This window comes from Cataglyphis hispanica, chromosome 7 (assembly GCF_021464435.1).
Source record: "Cataglyphis hispanica isolate Lineage 1 chromosome 7, ULB_Chis1_1.0, whole genome shotgun sequence".
Lineage (NCBI taxonomy): Eukaryota > Metazoa > Arthropoda > Insecta > Hymenoptera > Formicidae > Cataglyphis > Cataglyphis hispanica.
The window spans coordinates 2,062,254-2,075,659 of NC_065960.1; the positions used below are offsets into that span (position 1 = coordinate 2,062,254).

General features: G+C 31.4%; 2 protein-coding genes across 4 annotated transcripts in view; one reads left to right on the forward strand and one right to left on the reverse strand.

Annotated features, from left to right (window-relative positions):
- The window catches only part of LOC126850907 (protein dead ringer-like), a 96,315-nt gene extending 88,946 nt beyond the window's left edge, over positions 1–7,369 (forward strand). For both annotated transcript variants that reach the window (XM_050594374.1, XM_050594373.1), the window contains 5 exons: positions 1,609–1,792; positions 4,009–4,319; positions 5,562–5,853; positions 5,925–6,109; positions 6,358–7,369. In XM_050594374.1, coding sequence (XP_050450331.1) covers positions 1,609–1,792; positions 4,009–4,319; positions 5,562–5,853; positions 5,925–6,109; positions 6,358–6,500 — 1,115 coding nt within the window. In that variant the 3' untranslated portion in view covers positions 6,501–7,369. The remainder of the gene's footprint in view (positions 1–1,608; positions 1,793–4,008; positions 4,320–5,561; positions 5,854–5,924; positions 6,110–6,357) is intronic.
- On the reverse strand, positions 1,763–13,222 carry LOC126850925 (adenosine deaminase-like protein). Of its 2 annotated transcripts, XM_050594405.1 has the most exons (8): positions 13,060–13,222; positions 12,828–12,958; positions 12,526–12,717; positions 12,142–12,379; positions 11,934–12,069; positions 11,601–11,701; positions 4,657–4,811; positions 1,763–1,900 (listed from the first exon to the last, which is right to left on the reverse strand). In XM_050594405.1, the coding sequence occupies exons 1-8, from the start codon at positions 13,096–13,098 to the stop codon at positions 1,867–1,869; spliced, it is 1,026 nt and encodes a 341-aa protein (XP_050450362.1). In that variant the 5' UTR covers positions 13,099–13,222; the 3' UTR covers positions 1,763–1,866. The 2 variants fall into 2 exon arrangements, with proteins under 2 accessions (XP_050450362.1, XP_050450363.1); XM_050594406.1 differs by lacking the exons at positions 1,763–1,900; positions 4,657–4,811 and adding an exon at positions 10,919–11,532.
- Positions 13,223–13,406: the final 184 nt, after the last annotated feature.

The following is a 13,406-nucleotide window of genomic DNA, read 5'->3' on the forward strand; positions in this document are numbered from 1 at the left end:
GTATATTCGTATAACGCCGCGCGTTCTGCGAGACGTATGGAATCGTTCGCGAGCTCGTAAAGAGCCCGCAAAGCGGACTCCGCACGCGCGATACTAGCGAGTATTGCCCTTGTTAACGCCCCGTTAACTCGAACCTTTGGAAACTCGTAAAATTTGCCGACTCCGTGGAAAGCAACCAGCCGGGCCGCCACGCGGCGAAGGAGCATCGGTCGAGCTTTGGGAAAGAAGCCGAAATGAAATGTCAAAATCAAATACGATGGGAAAAGGAATTATCGATGACTGACACGTGATGTGATGCAGAGATATAAGAATCACATACACATGTATCTTTAGTCTCGCGAGATAAAATAATTACGATTTTAATATCCAGATATTGTTCTTCCCGATTGTTCTTGTCGTGCGAAACGATCTTCTTCTAGACACGCGTCGCCCGCGAATATTTATGCGCGACTCTAAACCTCAGATTACGCCAACTCGTAAAAGCCCGTTTACGTCTACGTACTTTAAAACGCGCACTATAGTCGCGAGTGCTGCTGCTCTTGTTAACACCCCGTTAACTCGTAAAATTCGACGGTCCGGCTACCATGATAGTTAACTTCTCGTACATACGCGTGCGAATTAACCGAAGAATGTCTTCGTATCTGTATATACATGGATAACGCTTTCTGCTTTACGAGAAATATCTCTCGCGATATTTCACGCTCTTTTACTTATGGCTTTGTATAGTAGCGAAGAATAGCGGAGATTAAATCATCGTATTATCCCATGAATGGGCGTTCTCCTCCCCACTCAAATTTCAGCACACAATAAGCTCCGATATATCGAACAGATATCGAAAACGGAGATTGCGTTGCCGCAATCTTTGTCAGAGTCGACAGAATACGATCGGTTATTTGCATCGTAGATATTTGTCTGACACGATTCGTAGGTGAGAGGTCGTAAAAGATACGCGGATTATTTGTCCGATGATAATCATCGATACAACTACGGTGAGAATATGACCGTGTCATCCGATGCCTCACCGGATTTTCCACTCCCCGCATTTTTATTCTCTACTCCCCTTAATCACTCCCTTCTTCTTTATTTGTTATATCGAAGCGATACTGTCTAAGAAAGATCGTAAAAGACTACTTGCGTGATCGTTGCAAATTCATTATTGCTCTTGTTAACGCCCCGCGTCTGAATAAACCTCGTAAAGTTTAGCAGTTTTACGCTCGTCGTGCCTCAAAATGCGATCGCTCACGCAATGAATAAGAGATGTTGCTACTGTGATATTTTATCTCATTTACGATCTGCCATTCATTGATTTTGCGAAATTTTTGTATGTTTTTCGGAAATGTCATTAATATTAAAATCTATATTGACATTTTTATGTACTAATTAATATTGTCATTAATATTGCCACACATGTGTGATGTTAGAACAAATTATTACAGAAAGAAAGAGAGAGATTACATTGAGACAATATATTATCTTGTCATTCAAGATATCGCGCAGCAAAACAAAATGTATAATATAATTATTACCTGTATGTTTACATTGCAATTCACGCATTACATCATATTAACAATGCGCAGATATAAAACTAAAATTATTTTCATTTTATAGGAACACCTATCAATCGGCTACCTATCATGGCAAAATCTGTACTGGATCTTTTCGAGCTTTACAAATTAGTGGTCATGCGAGGTGGCCTGGTCGAAGTGATCAACAAGAAGCTGTGGCAGGAGATCATTAAAGGTCTTCGGTTGCCGGCGAGCATCACTTCCGCGGCGTTTACTCTGCGCACACAGTAAGTATAGATTGTGAAGTTTCTCATCCAGGACCTCGGTTTTGTCCGTCCACAACACTCGCATACAATAAGTCTTAGCTGGCATGAGAACTCATCCGAGCGTGAAATCTGCAATGATAAGACTAACGATAAGATGAGCGCGCACTTGATGGCGAATCTATGCGTTGTTCAATCGTACGTACACCGAAAAAATATCGTAATAAAAATTACATCATAATTTTTATAATCGTGAAATATACTATCATATGAGAGAAATCGCGATATTTTTATTCAACAATATTATATATTATAATATAATATTTTAAATAAATATCATAATTTTTCAAATATTCTGCTACACAAACAAATAATCATTTGTATCAAACAATAGAACAGATGCGTAATTTGTAATTTTTATAAGTATCTTAATATCATTATACTTCAAGTTTATAATATTGTAAAAGAGAATGTAATTTGTAAAATTTTCTCCGTGTATTATCAATATATATCCAGTTTTTTCCATATCTCTTTTTCAACGTTTTAGTTGATGGACGTCTCTGTGCAATTAATTCGCGTGAGTCATAGTTTCATCGAAGTCCGTCATTTATATAATTGATTATCGATGTTCAATGTATTATATTAATTAGCGAGATGATTCAATCTCGTGGATCTTGAGGGAAAGAGGGGGTAAAGATATCGCGAGACTGCGAGCCGACAGTGTTATTACTGTCGGCGAAGAGATAAAACAACGTAAGTGACGAGTTGGACGAGGAGGCGTATGTGACGTACAGGTGCATCGTCTTAGGCAACGGCGACGCGATCCCCCCGCGCGATCCTTCACGCATAGGACACCTCGGGGCGGGTTGTGACAACCTGGAGAACTGTTGGCACGCGATATATATTCGTTTATATAATACCACATAGCACATCCAGCGCGCGGGCTGACGAAGATTTATCTGCCTTTCGCGCACTGTCTCGTTTCTCTCTCTCTTTCTCTCTCTCTCTCGGAGGGGGAGAAGAAGAGATGAACGTCTGTAAATAGAGATTCGTCTACGAGATTCGGAGAGACGACGACGACGCGAGGCATCCCGTTTATCCTGGGGGTTAGTCTTCGTCTACGGAAGGAAGGAGGAGAACGCGAAAATGCTTGCGAACCGGGAGGGGAGAAGGGAGAAGACGAAGAGAACGGAGTCGACGTATTATAAGTAGTGCGGGCTAATATGAATTACACGGACGCAATGCTCCCCGCTATAGGGTAAAGGGGGTGGCTCGTGAAAATAACTCCGCGCTTTGTACGCGACAGAACGTTGGCGTCGCGTCGCGTCGCGTCCCGTCGCGTCGCCTCGCACGCATCCATCATTCCGGCAACCGGCTATCTTTCCTCGACAACGATATGCGTACATGCGCGATGAGAGAACGCAGTCTCGACGCATCCCAAACGGATATTTCTCGCGAGAGGAAGCCTTTATCCGGCAAAAGAAGCGGCGCATTGATTAATTCGAACTCTATTAGCTTTTTTAATTATCTCTCTCCGTCTCTTTCTCCAGAGATACTATAGATTTAGATACATCGTCCTAGACAGAATTCTACATCTTTAAAACAAGAATATTAATTTCTCTTTACAAGCAAAGCGAACGGTAATATTGATTTCTCACGCGCAAAACTGTAATTTACTTATCTACCGAATGATCTGTGCTAAGAGCGAATTTTATTATCGATCAAAGGAAGGTTCCGCTGACTCTTATCGTAAAGTGAGCGGTGATGCGAAGGCGGGTCCAGACCAAAGAGCTAGTTTCGTCCGCGGTCTGCCAGACAATCGTAAAAACCGAAACAATGCCCGCGCGAATTAGCGAGCGGTCTGTATAACGAAAATATGCGTACGCCTGCCTTGAGTGTTCAACGTATTAGCGTAGTTTAGACGGCTAACTCGTATAATGATAAGATGTAATTTTGAAACACACAATTTGCTTTATGAAATTTAAATTTAAAAATGTCAGGTTTAATTTTTTTTTTATAAATCCGATAATTTTAAGTGTAATTAATTTACATTTCGCCGATATAATAACGAAGCATTTTCATCGACATTGATCCCGCTAATTTAAAAATTTAATCTTGTAATTAATATGATTGATTATTTGTTTTATTTTTCTGAATTTTGTATAAACACATTTGAAGAAAAATTACATTTATTAAATCACCATAGATATGTACGTTCTTAATCATGTTTTTGCCGACAGGTATATGAAATATTTATACCCGTACGAACAACAAAAGGAAAATCTCTCGACTCAGGAGCAACTGCAGACGGCTATCGAGACGAATCGTCGCGAGAGCCGCAGAAGCAATTACACCACTTATGCTACTAACAACGAAAGTATGGTAGCGCGGAGTCAACACAATTCGATGCCATCGAATTCGTTGCCATTGCAGATGCCACTTAGCATGGCCCAAATGGAGCTCCATGGATCGCAATCGCCGTTCGTAAACGGACACCCGCAGCATCATTCTCATAACTCGCAGCATGTTCCTTCGAATCTAGGATCCAACAGTAAGTTTCTTTTCTCGCAAGTGTATTAGGAATATTACAAATCGCGAATTTCACTAACATAAAATAACAACCCGATACATAAAAATAGAAAGAAGGGAGAGCGAAAATGAAAAACCGTCCGATGCTATACGAAAGATCGACGGGACGGAATGAAAAAAACGGAAACGGGAGGAGATAGAGTATGGGAGGGTTTATTTTAAATCGGTAGGTAGTGCGCTTCGGGCCTCCCCGGAGATGATGATGCGAGAGAGCGAAGGAGGCGTAATTGATTGTACGATCCTCCGGAAGACAGGCGTTAACGGATGACTCTCGCTAACGAGCATTCCTATTTCCCTACCCTTTCCTCTTCTCTCTCTTTCCACCTCGCCGCCTGGGCTCGACAGTGATCTGGGGATAACGTCGCGGCTTCGATCGCCCTTCTCGACATAGCTCCTCCCGTCTTCCATTGCTTCCTTGTCCGACAAATTTTCCTCCAATGATATTGTTACTTGCCTGTAAAAATGACGAAGGTTATTGAAGAATATTGATGACTGTTCAGGCATTCAGATCGTATAATCTTGGGACATCCAACGGATATCTAATATTGCGTTCTAATATAACGCGCGTTTGGCAAACAAACTTAGAAGCTCGTGGACGTGATTTTAACAAATATTGACGCGCACGTCGACAGAATTCATTTGCCTATTGAATACTGAGCTACTGACAAAATGGCGATTTAAGCAAACAAGTTCTCGATCGTTTTATGCAGCTCACAGATATCCGATGGAGCAGTGCCAATAAGCGAATTTCAGCGTCTCTCTCTCGCTGCTTTAATTTAATAGACGCTTAGACTGTCAGCAAAAAAAAAAACACCTGTGATATTCAACGGTCGTTGTTTGCAATGTATAAAGCATCTAAGAATAATATTGAGATTAATGCTAGATTAATTTATATTTCAAATTTTTCATGAATATTTATATAAGTCAGAGATTCACTGAATACTTGCAACACTATTGCAGAAATAGCAATCTTAAATTTAAAAAAATTAATTAATTTTGCAATGATACATTCATTCTATCTCAAAATAGTTATTCTTTATAATACTACAAAATATTTCGGTGTTTTTTAAATATGCTGTATAAGTAAGATATATAGATTTACGAAGAATCTTAAAATCGAGAACGCATTCGGTAAAAGAACTATTTTCCATATCTCTACTTTCTAATTTAATTGTCGTAATTCTAATATATCATATTTGTATAGTTTCAGAATACATGATGAAGATGTTGAGAGATAGAAGTAACTCGATTACCAATAACTCGATAATTCCACAACAGACTGGCAATACGTCGATATCGCCACCGACGACGGAAGCATTTAGCGCAATTGAATTGTCCAAACTGACTCTATGGAATTTATATAACCAAAATAATAATAAAATTTATTCAGTTGGTCAACAATCCTTCCCTCCGTCAACATCCCACTCGCCATTAGGGCCGGCAACTAGCCCGGAACCACAAAGAGAAGCCTTGGATCTTGCAAACTCTGCACATAGGTAAATAGATATGTCTCGTTTTTAAATAATAGAGTATTTTTTTTAATGATAAAAAAATATTTTTCAATTAGGTCAAATCCGGTATCCCCTCCAAGTGCTAGTAGATCTGTTAGTTCTCCACCATCTGGTAATATGAAAAGAGACCGAGATGCTGCGGAACTCTCATCTCCAACTCCCAATAAAAGGATATTTTCTGATGAGGAAAATATTCCCGATAGGAACTGTATGCGCATTACACAGATGGTCACTATGCGAGGTGAGTTAACTTAATATTTATTTAATATAAAATTTATTACATATTTAATACATATTTAATACTGCTAAATTCATCATGATATAGACATACATATTATAATGAGTTAAATGTTCGTTCTTTTGCTAGAATCAATCCTATAGATTAGATTTTTTGTTTACAAAAAAATAAATCTTAGCTTACAAATTAAATGTATATAATTTGAAAAGAGATTACTTATTCATTAAATAATCTTTTTTCCTTTTCCTCAGAGAATGGACGACGTGAACTAGCAATTAGCGTGGATATCGATGGTGTATTATACGAAGGTGTTTTACCGGCGAAAAATGACGATGCCAGTAGTATATCATCAAATTCAAACACCATAAAGCGTTCACGAAATAGCGAATCGTAAACGAGAAGACGCTTAATTAAAATACTTAACTAGATTTTGTCATGGCTGATTCATGCGGAACAAATCAGCCATGAAAATCTATTGTAATATAAAAAAAACGTTCCAACGTTGGTGCACCGTTGAAATCTCTTGGAAGCGATAATATCCAAAAGAGAAAATTTACCAACGAAAAACTATTGTGGAATTATTCTTCATTATTTCAATCATGTTTACAATCTGTTGGACAACATATATATATGAAGTGTTTATCACGACTTATTCAGACGCTTCATGTATTCAAGCAATGCAATAATCTCCTATCTTCTACCTTTTTATCGGTAGTTTTTTTTAAATATAACTTTGTATTTAATGTGATTTTTTTCCAGAACGAATGTCTCGAATGCTCAAAAGATGATCGTTCCGCTCAGAAATTAATAGTATTGTATAATTCCATAATAGTTTTACCGATAATTTTTAGAAATAAGAATATTTGTAAAAAAAAGCGAGAAAAAATAAACTGTGTAATTATTTGTACATAATTGATAAACGAAAAATTAAATAAAATGAATTACACAGACGCCTACTTTTATTTTTATTTTTACTTTTATTTTATTATTATTACTGTGTCACGATATGCAATATATAATCATGTATCGATCCACTAATCTCTTACTGCTCATTATGCATGGATTATGGCAGCATTAGAAATGTGAAATAGCGATTTTTTATGAGTTATCGAAATAAATTAATTTTTTCGTGCATTTGATATATATAGGTCTATAAAATATATCAAACACTTTTCAATTTTTAGATTCTAGATACGTAATTAGAAATCACTTATTATAAAGTTTGCTTTTGCCAAAAATAAAAATGAGATCTATGAGATTGAATTACATGTTTGTTTACTAATGCAGAGTAATAAAAAAACAAAGTTTGATATAATTTATCAATCTGTACTATCAAATGCAAGTAACAATAAACAAATTAATTAATGTTATTTGCAAAAAAAAAATTTATATTTCTCACTTCTAATAACATGCGTCATAATATAACAATTATAGAGACAAAAAGAATAGTTTAATAAAATTAATAAATTTATAATGTGATATTAGATACAGATTGATAAATATAACATCATTTATAATTATACATATATTTATAATTATGATCAAAGAGATTTTTGTGAATAACATATATACATTTTTCGATATATTTTGTTTTTATATATAATAATATAAAAAAATATTTTCATTTATGAAAAATGTCCGATGTCTTTTAAATTTTTTAATTGTTCATCATTGCGAGACATCTTTTGGACACTCGATGTTTTTGTCTATAGAATAAGATATATTATAAAAAAAATGTACATATTCTCTTATTCAGATAATACTGCAATTTAAATTATTCATCTCATGATAGCGATAGAGTTTTATCATCGGAGTTTGTGCAATCGAGATAACAAATAATGTAATCGTTTTTATTCTTTTTTTGAATTAAATTCTATAATAAATTAGATTCTAAGTATATAAATTGAGAAAAATGAATGCACATAAGCAATTCGACACAGCTTTATAAAAATCTTATAATTCGGATAAAAATGATATATATAATTATTGACATTAAATTACATCTCATAAATTGCTATCATTTTAAGATTTATTATAGAAAATATTAAATATTGTAAATATTGTAATTGTTATGCTTGATTATAGTTTTTGTTTCTCTCTATTGCCATTATCTTAAATATGTGCTAATTTATATTTTTTTCACATACGTAAATCTGATTATTATGTTAAAAAAGAAAATAGAAGTATATTGCTAAAATTGGTATAATTAAATTTTTTTAAATAATATTTTTTAAATATATGTGCAATTAGCGTGGATATCGATGATATATTATACGAAGGTGTTTTACTGGCAAAAAATGACGATGCCAGTAGTACATCATCGAATTCAAATACCATAAAGCGTTCACGAAACAGCGAATCGTAAACGGTTAGAAGACACTAAGTACTTAATTAGAATACTTTCACTGTTTCATATTTTCTAAAATATCTTGATTAAAAGCACTCAATCAAATATATTTATATGACTATATCATAAATGAAAAATGAACTTTGAATATATGATCAGATAATTGAGAGTTTCAAGAAAATGATCCACAAAAAGTTTGTATTTTAAATCATCACACTTTATATTTATAATGACGGTATTTTCCTACTGAAATTTGATATCTTTAGCCTAACAACATGATTTTCCAACATATTATCCGCCAATTTTAGCCGAATAACAAATGAAAAATACCGGTCAATCTCGAAACTTTAATTATCTTACCAAGTAGAATTGATGTAATTATTTTTATTATTTTGTCTTGAAATTAAAAGATATTTTTATTATTCTCATTGTATATATTCCTGAGAAATTTCAAAACAGGAAACACACATTGAAATAATATTTGTTAACTACTGCAAAAATTACTGAAATCGATTATGTTTAGCACGATTTTGTATAAAGTACGTACAATATTAATTTTTTAATTAATTCGATTAACGTATATATATATATCTATATTATTGTAGATCTGAAATGAATATAGAAAATATAATGGATTTAAAGTTTTATATATTTAACATAAATATATATACATATACTACATATAAATTTATAATATACATTTATAATATATATATATATATATATATATATATATATATATATGTATATAAATAATTTGTATGTGTGTCGAAAATGTATTACTAGTATGAAGGATACATAATATCACCTAAAATTTTTCAAAATAGATAAAACCCAATGCAAAATGTAAATATACATAGACACACATGAGTATTATGTTGTATATATAATATGTCAAGTATTTTAGGGAAAATAGATATAAAGATCTATATGTAATATTTGCTTATATATATATATATATATATATATATATATATATATATATATATATATATATGTAATACAATCTTTTAGTCATAACCATATATATACTATATTTAGCAATAATAAGATATCAGAATGAAAAATAAATGACGAAACAATAACGAAAATCGAATGACTTAAAGAATTCAAATGCAAAAATAGAATATAATTTCCCGAAACTGGATATACGATTCTGCAGTATATAAATTCTGAAAAATACCTACATTTTATGTATATGAGATAAAGTTTTACCAAAAAAATTGTATGAATTAGATTAAATATAGCTTTTAAAATTTTCAATTATTATTATGTTAAATTAATAATTACATTCTTCATAATTAATAATTACATTCTTATAAGTTTTATGTTTTTTAAGCTATATTAAATGATGATTTCATGATTATATTAGCATCGTACTTATTGTATTAATTTTAATTATAACAGGAGTTTCCATAACTCGGACGATAATACAAGTTAAATTATTTATACAAAGCATATTTTCCTTTATATAATCATATATATGCATAGAAAAAAAAATTTTAAATATTTTTTATTTTTTTATGAAAATCCTTCACTTTATTATTTAAGCATATGACATATTTGAAATAGAAAATTAAATATCACTCTTTATATGCACATGTGCACTGCTGCAGAGATTAATGTTTCCATAACGCTTTTGTATAGCGTCAATATTATATTCTGCTATTTTGGTTGTTTTAATCCAATTTTAGTCTGATAAATCTTAGATGGATTTTAATATCTCATTTTCATACATATATCTGAAGAGTCAGTATAATTAAAAATAAATGTTTTTAACAAAATGCAAAATTAGTTGATCAATTCTAACTTAAACATATTCATAAGTAGGAAAGAGAAAAATCTTCATTTTGTTTCACTTTCTCCATTCTGCCAAGCTTGTTGTATTATAGGAAATCTCTAAATTTAGATTTATAATATGAAGAGAAACTAAATTACTCTAAATTACTCTAAATATAAATTTCAAATATTTATTCCTATTCAAAATATATTAGATACTTGCTATCTGAGAAGAAAATGTAGTTACAAAAAATATCTTTTGTATATAAAAATATTATATATATAAATAATAATATTGTCATTACATATTATATAATATAGCTATTATTATTAATTGTTACGATATGATAAAAAATAATTAAATCACGAAATAACATTAAATCTTTGTAATTCTTAATTTTATTTTATTGAAACTCGATGTATGTGTAAATGATTTATGAAAAAAGTTAGAGGACATTAACTGTCTGAAATATTATTAAAGCATCAATGGTAAGATGACATTAATTGTGTTTTTAGTATCGAGAAAGTTTTAATTCACAATTTTTTATATGAAAATGTGAAATGCACAATAGAAAAACTAGGAAATAAATAGTTTTAAGAATATGATAAGAAATTATATTAAGGTCTATCATGAAAAAGTCATGTTAAGCAATTGTTAAGGACATAATAAGCGGCGATGTATCCAGTTTCTAGTTATTATTGATTCTTTAATCATTGCAAGACATATTGTACTTATATTAGGTATATTATATGAATAACTATCATAAATATTGTAAATATACACTATGGAGAGAAACAAGATGGCATACTGATAATGTTAAACGAATATATAGTCTTCATATATAAATAAAAAATTAATTATTGTATGTAAATGTATGTAAACATATACAGTAGCCGACATTATGAATAAAATTGATGTTACTTTTATATGTATGACCTCAAAATAGATGCATTGCATCTCTTTCTTTTTATTAGAAATTGTTCTTATTTAATTGAGAAATTGTCTAAATGTCTCTAATTAAAATATTATTAAAAGAAATACACATACACACACAAGCATGCATGCACAAATAATAAAATGAAGTATTTGATGTCAAAACCAAGCAAAATAAAAAAAAAAACTAAATATGAAAACTCTCGATTATCGATGATAATTTTTTTTTTCTTCTGCATTTGCAAAACTATATTGTACAGATAATGTACATAATTTTTTAAGCTGTTCTTTTCCGACATTAAAAACAGAGCTTAATAATTGCAATTCCTCTGACAAACATGTATCAAAAACACCTTTGTCATCAGTCTAAAAAAAAGTAATGTATGTAATGTTTTGAATTCTCGGAAATATGTTAAACTATTTTTCATACTCACTCCAATTGTTATAGGATGTCCAGCTTCATATAAATATTTAAATTGATGAGATATATAGGATGGTACTGTTTTACATTTCACATTTGACGTCAAGCATAACTCTAAACAAAACGAAAAAAAAAAGAAATAAATAAATAAATAAATAAATAAATACTACTGGTATCATGAAAAAATTATATATATATATATATATATATATATATATATATATATGTATATATGTGTGTGTGTGTGTGTGTGTGTGTGTGTGTGTGTGTGTGTGTGTGCGCGCGCGCGCGTGTATAAAAGAATTATAAATTATAAAAATATGTGATGGTATCAAAGATCTCTTACCAACAGGAATTTTGGATTCTAATAACATATCAAACAATTGCTTAGAACCTTGCAAGCTAGGATGAATGCAAGTGCAATGTCCCAATCGATTGGGTTTAAATTTTAATATATCAGTTGTTTCCATTTCATTTGGTACCTATGTACATACATTATCCATATATACTATTATTATATCTATCAATATATGAGGAGATTAATTAATATTCACCTCTGCACAATGAGCTGTGATTTTAAGCCCCGCTTTCCTAGACATTTCTAATAATTCCAAAAATGAATAGTTCACAGTTGGATCACCGCTAAGATCGATACCAACAATGTATTCTGGATATTTTTTCATAAACTCTATCGCAAGATTAATATTTTCTCTTGCAGTTTCGCAACCTTGTTTTCGATTAATTGATATCAATAGTTTTACAAGAATCTGTGGAAACTGCAACTTCGATGTTCTGTGAATAATATATATCAGATATCAGGTTATTAATTTTTCTTCCAAGAAAAATTAAAAAATATATCATGTAGAAATAGAAATTTAAATTAAGAATTATTATGTACAAGTTTTAGTATATATTATGAAATTAATATACTTATTTACTCAAAAGCTTTTATTATTGCCTCAAGATATTCTGTTTTTGTCATTGAGTTCTTTACAGTACGAGGTGTGCTTCTCAATTCTAAATAGATCACATTGTCTTCATGAAACTCTTTTATCACATCGCAAGTAGCAGTAAATACAGCCTGTGGTGTAATTGTTAGCGCATGTGCTATATCAAATACTTTAAAACATCTAAAAAAACAGATACTATTTTAGTGTTCTGTTAACACATTATTTATCAAATAAATTATTACATTAAAATCACTTTATAAAATAAATATAACAATGAGAAATATTCATACTCGCTTAAGGATGAAAGATTAGTGTTATTCATAAAAGCTTGATTATCCAGAGCAACATTTGAATCTCGCATTTTATATAATTTTTGCAGGGTATTCATACTTAATGAACCATTTAAATGTGCATGGAGTTCCTAATAAACGACATTAGTTAACTTCAATATATCAAACTATAAAATATCAAAGAAGTGTCTTTCTATATTAGTGTCGCTTAAATTTGAAAAGAAAAGCGTACCACTTTAGGTAATCTTCGACAGAAATCCTGCATATCCATTATAAATGAAAGGTTTTCCAATATTTTGCCGCGCACTCAACTTTTCAAAGATTTTCTTTAGTTCTGTAAAAGACCAATATTTTCCCGCTGCATAAACAACTATAATCATTCCCCTCGGTTCGTATTAACGCTAAAGCCCGTATTACATTTTACATTACGCATTGAAAATTAAAGATTACAGTTTGACTAATCAGAACAAAAGAAACTAAAATATCTTTATCTTGATTGGTTAAACTGTAGTCTTCAATCTTCAATCTATTGCTTTATCTATATTCAATACATCTATGGTTTCCGTTGAGAGAAATGTA

Excerpts from the sequence above, each read along its gene's own strand:
- LOC126850925 (XM_050594405.1), bottom strand. The coding sequence starts at position 13,098 with ATGGATATGCAGGATTTCTGTCGAAGATTACCTAAAGTG. Across the intron at positions 12,718-12,827 it reads AATCTTTCATCCTTAAGCGA|ATGTTTTAAAGTATTTGATA; the intron begins GTATGAATATTT and ends CTGTTTTTTTAG. Across the intron at positions 4,812-11,600 it reads GACATCCTATAACAATTGGA|GCAAGTAACAATATCATTGG; the intron begins GTGAGTATGAAA and ends TCATTTTTACAG.